General features: G+C 37.0%; 1 protein-coding gene across 1 annotated transcript; it reads left to right on the top strand.

The window, feature by feature from the left end:
* The first annotated feature begins 453 nt into the window (after positions 1-453).
* LOC135781333 (cytochrome P450 2F2-like) lies at positions 454-3,493 on the top strand. Its single transcript, XM_065291753.2, has 9 exons — positions 454-672; positions 845-1,007; positions 1,430-1,582; positions 1,829-1,989; positions 2,101-2,277; positions 2,406-2,544; positions 2,640-2,827; positions 2,894-3,035; positions 3,130-3,493. Exons 1-9 carry the CDS (start codon positions 514-516, stop codon positions 3,318-3,320), a joined length of 1,473 nt encoding a protein of 490 aa, XP_065147825.1. The 5' UTR covers positions 454-513; the 3' UTR covers positions 3,321-3,493.
* Positions 3,494-3,960: the final 467 nt, after the last annotated feature.

A 3,960-nucleotide genomic window follows, 5' to 3' on the forward strand; every position in this document is an offset into this window, starting at 1 on the left:
GGAGAGAGAGGATAATGGGAATTGTAGTCTGGAGGGAGACAAATGGAGAAATCTGTTAGATCAGGTCTCCACACCATAGAGAAAATAAAAAACGATCCAGCCCCGGACGCCAGATCACGCAAGAAAATATAAGTTTACTTGTTTAACAGGCATCTGTCAGTTAAAAGGTTGATTAATTGTTGCTAGAGGAGAGCATAAACACGATGTGAGACGAAGATTAGATGATAAAATAGAACAGTTTTATTGATGGACAGCATCAGTTGCATATGTCTCAATGTTCAAACCTCATCTAACCCCATGAATACAGCACTGTTATATCAAAATTGCTCATCCTTTACACCTTGGGTTTCCATAAACATTCTTTTTTATCTATCTCTGTTTACACACAGACAGAACAGCTGACACATGCTTTTTCAACATGTTATATAAAAGTGGGAGGAGGGCTCGATGCTCCAGTATGTATGCGTATGAGAGCGTTGATCAATTGAGTGTAACAGTTAGCCATCAGTCAACATGCTCGGATTAATTCTGGTGTGGACGTGCATCTTCATTCTCTTTCTTTTCATCCCCATTCCAAGGCCTAAGAACTTTCCTCCTGGACCACGTCCAGTCCCATTTTTTGGAAATCTGCTCCAACTCAACATTGCTAATCCTTTAAAAGACTTTGATAGGGTATGGTATTGCTTTTCCTTTAAATACCAGTTTAAAACCTAAAAGAATATATTTGTGTACAACAATCATTATTTGCTTTCAAACGATATGGCATTGATTTAATATTTCCAGTAATTAATGAGCATTTTTTAGCCTAATGCTTAATGCTATCTTTATGCTTAATACTTTTTAGATGGCAAATTGTTATGGAAAGGTTTACAGTTTGTACATGGGATCAAAACCTACAGTAGTGCTTAATGGTTTTGAGGTTATGAAGGAAGCTCTTGTTAATAAGGCGGTTGAGTTTGCTGGACGCTCTCAAGACCTCATGATCAACCATGTCATGGATGGAGGAGGTAAATTTACTACACACAGTGGTGAATTGTGTTAACATTAATCTGCCTAAAAATACACCCCTCACTTTAATACCTTGTACAGACTAAGGTTAATAAATATTGTGAGTTTATTTGCTTATTGGCTGCTCCAAATAGCGACTTCAAAGAGCAATTTGCAGCCTAACCTGACCAAAAACACACTTGGTATCAACATGGTCAGTGTTGGTCAAGTTACTTGGAAATAGTAAATAGTTATTAATTACTGATTACTTGTCCAAGAAAGTAATCCAGCTATTTTACTGATTACTTAATTTCAAAAGTAATTAGTTACTTTACTTGTTACTTAAAAAAAGTCATCGGATTACAGTAACACGTTACTTCTAACGCGTTATTGCCCATCACTGAACATGCTGGTCCATAACTCACATTCAAATATACTATAGGTGTTATTTTGTCTGACTATGGCCCTGGTTGGAAAGAACACAGACGCTTTTCTCTCATGACCCTGAGAAACTTTGGTCTGGGGAAGCAAACAATGGAGGAGAGGATTCTGGGAGAGATCTCACATATTGTTGATCAACTGAATAAAGTTGTTGGTAAGAATGTACCCATTTTATTATTTCATTATAAATGACATTTGTAGCTCAGTTGGTAGAGCATTGCATTAGCAGCACAAAAAATCATAGGTTTGATCCTAATACACATACCGATTAAAAGGAGTGTAGGCTTACCTAAAAAACTGTAAGTCACTTTGGATAAAAGCATCTTCCAATATCAATGTCTTGACAACTGTATTTCAGCATCTATATAAACTTACTCATGATGTGCATTGTGTCTTTCAGGAAGCTCCATTGATCCTAAGACTATGTTCCACAATGCTGCATCAAATATCATCTGCATGGTTCTGTTTGGATCTCGCTTTGATTATGATGATGAATTCTTTAAGCGTTTTATTGATATAATTACGGAGAATTTAAAGATCGCCAATGGACCATGGGCTATGGTAAGGAAAATCATAAGTTATGTATACAGTATGTTGAATATGTTGATACTGTTTATCACCGCATCAGACTGTTTTAAACTGTATTTGTAATTTACTTTTGTTTCAATGCAGATTTATGATGCTTTACCTATGGTGAGAAGTCTGCCCTTAAAAGCCTTTAAGAAGGCTTTTACAAATGCCTCTACAGCCAGACAGATGTCTTTAAATTTGATCAACGAGCACAAGAAGACCAGAGTCCCAGGAAAGCCGAGGGACTTCATTGACTGCTATCTGGATGAGCTTGATAAGGTGTGTGGGCATCTGTGATTATGAAAAACTAAAATACAATTCTTCCAATATTTACAGGTTTAAAACCACATTTTAAGATGCATTTATTATGTATTATCACTAAGCCCATGATATCTTTACTTCTCCAGAGAGGTAATGATGGTTCCAGCTTTTGTGAAGACCGACTTACATTGTACATTTTGGATTTGCACTTTGCAGGGACTGATACTACCTCCAATACCCTCCTCACTGGATTCCTCTACCTCATGAATCACCCCGAAGTTCAGGGTCTGTATTTCAAAAACAAATCGAGTTCATTGTGATTATTTTTGCTCTGTTCTTTAGCTTAAATACATGCAAAGATGTCCTTGTCTTTTCTCCAGCGAGATGTCAGCGAGAGATTGATGAAGTTTTGGAAGGTAAAGATCAGGCGTCTTTTGAAGACAGACACAATATGCCGTACACCCAGGCTGTGATTCATGAAGTTCAGCGTGTGGCAAACACCGTACCACTGAGTGTGTTTCACTGCACCACCAAAGACACAGAGCTGATGGGTTACAACATCCCAAAGGTAAGAAAACATCAATATAAACAAGTTTGTCCGACATAATCTAAATAAATTATTTCTCTGTCCTAGGGAACAGTAGTTATTCCTAATCTTGCATCTGTACTAAAAGAAGAAGGTCAGTGGAAGTTTCCTCATGAGTTTAATCCAGCTAACTTCCTGAATGATGAGGGGCAGTTTAAAAAACCTGAAGCCTTTATTCCCTTCTCGACAGGTAACTAAACATATAACATAAAGTCACATGTGTCTATGGTTATCCTTGTTTGATCTTGTTTAATGACTAGTATACTTATATTCATTGTTTAAAGGAACCCGTGTGTGTCTTGGTGAGGGTCTTGCTCGTATGGAGCTCTTCTTGATTATCGCCACTCTGCTGCGTCGATTCCAGTTTGTTTGGCCTGAAGATGCCGGGGAACCAGATTACACCCCTGTGTATGGGGCCACGCTCACACCCAGGCCCTACAGAATGCACATCAGACTCAGAGAACCGGCCAAATAATTATAATAATTATTACTGTGTATATTTTACAAAGATGGACTAGTGTGTTTTACCCATGAAAACATATGTATCATAAGGCACAGAACTATGACCAGTTGGGTTATGGCTAGACTTACTTTGATATACATCATCAAATGTCAATCATTCTGAAATAATAAAAACTATCAATATAATTTGTGTTTTTGCACTGTATACACGGTCACTTCAAAGGGTTTTCTGCAAAATGATATAAAGATATTGCATTTATTCCACTGTATGTGGTTATGAGGACAATTCAAATATTTTTAGGCAGAAATTGAATTAAAAAAGGGTATTATTCCTCCCTTCAGTTGGAATAGAATAACTTTAGGATAGATTATGATAGAGAAAAAATTCCTTTTCCTCTGTAAGCTGACAATTGCTGGAATCAAACAAAGCTGTCTGCTGGTTTCGTTACCACTCAGGGCCAGAGTTATACACTTTTAAATACAGACTTTAGAAAAAAACATCAAAAAGCGCCTATTTAATTTTGTATTTATTGGGAGGACTGACAACACATACAACAGTGTTTAGCACTTTCAACAGTGTTTTATGTCATTTCAAAGGGTTTCATGTAAAATGATACCAAACTTTTGTATGTGCACCTCTGCATGTGGGTATG

Source organism: Paramisgurnus dabryanus, chromosome 23 (genome assembly GCF_030506205.2).
Source record: "Paramisgurnus dabryanus chromosome 23, PD_genome_1.1, whole genome shotgun sequence".
NCBI classification, from domain to species: Eukaryota; Metazoa; Chordata; class Actinopteri; order Cypriniformes; family Cobitidae; genus Paramisgurnus; species Paramisgurnus dabryanus.

Coding starts and splice junctions, on each gene's coding strand:
- LOC135781333 (XM_065291753.2), top strand. CDS start 514: ATGCTCGGATTAATTCTGGTGTGGACGTGCATCTTCATTCTCTTTCTT. Junction 2,545..2,639: donor GAATCACCCCGAAGTTCAGG/GTCTGTATTTCA, acceptor TCTTTTCTCCAG/CGAGATGTCAGCGAGAGATT. Junction 3,036..3,129: donor CTTTATTCCCTTCTCGACAG/GTAACTAAACAT, acceptor CATTGTTTAAAG/GAACCCGTGTGTGTCTTGGT.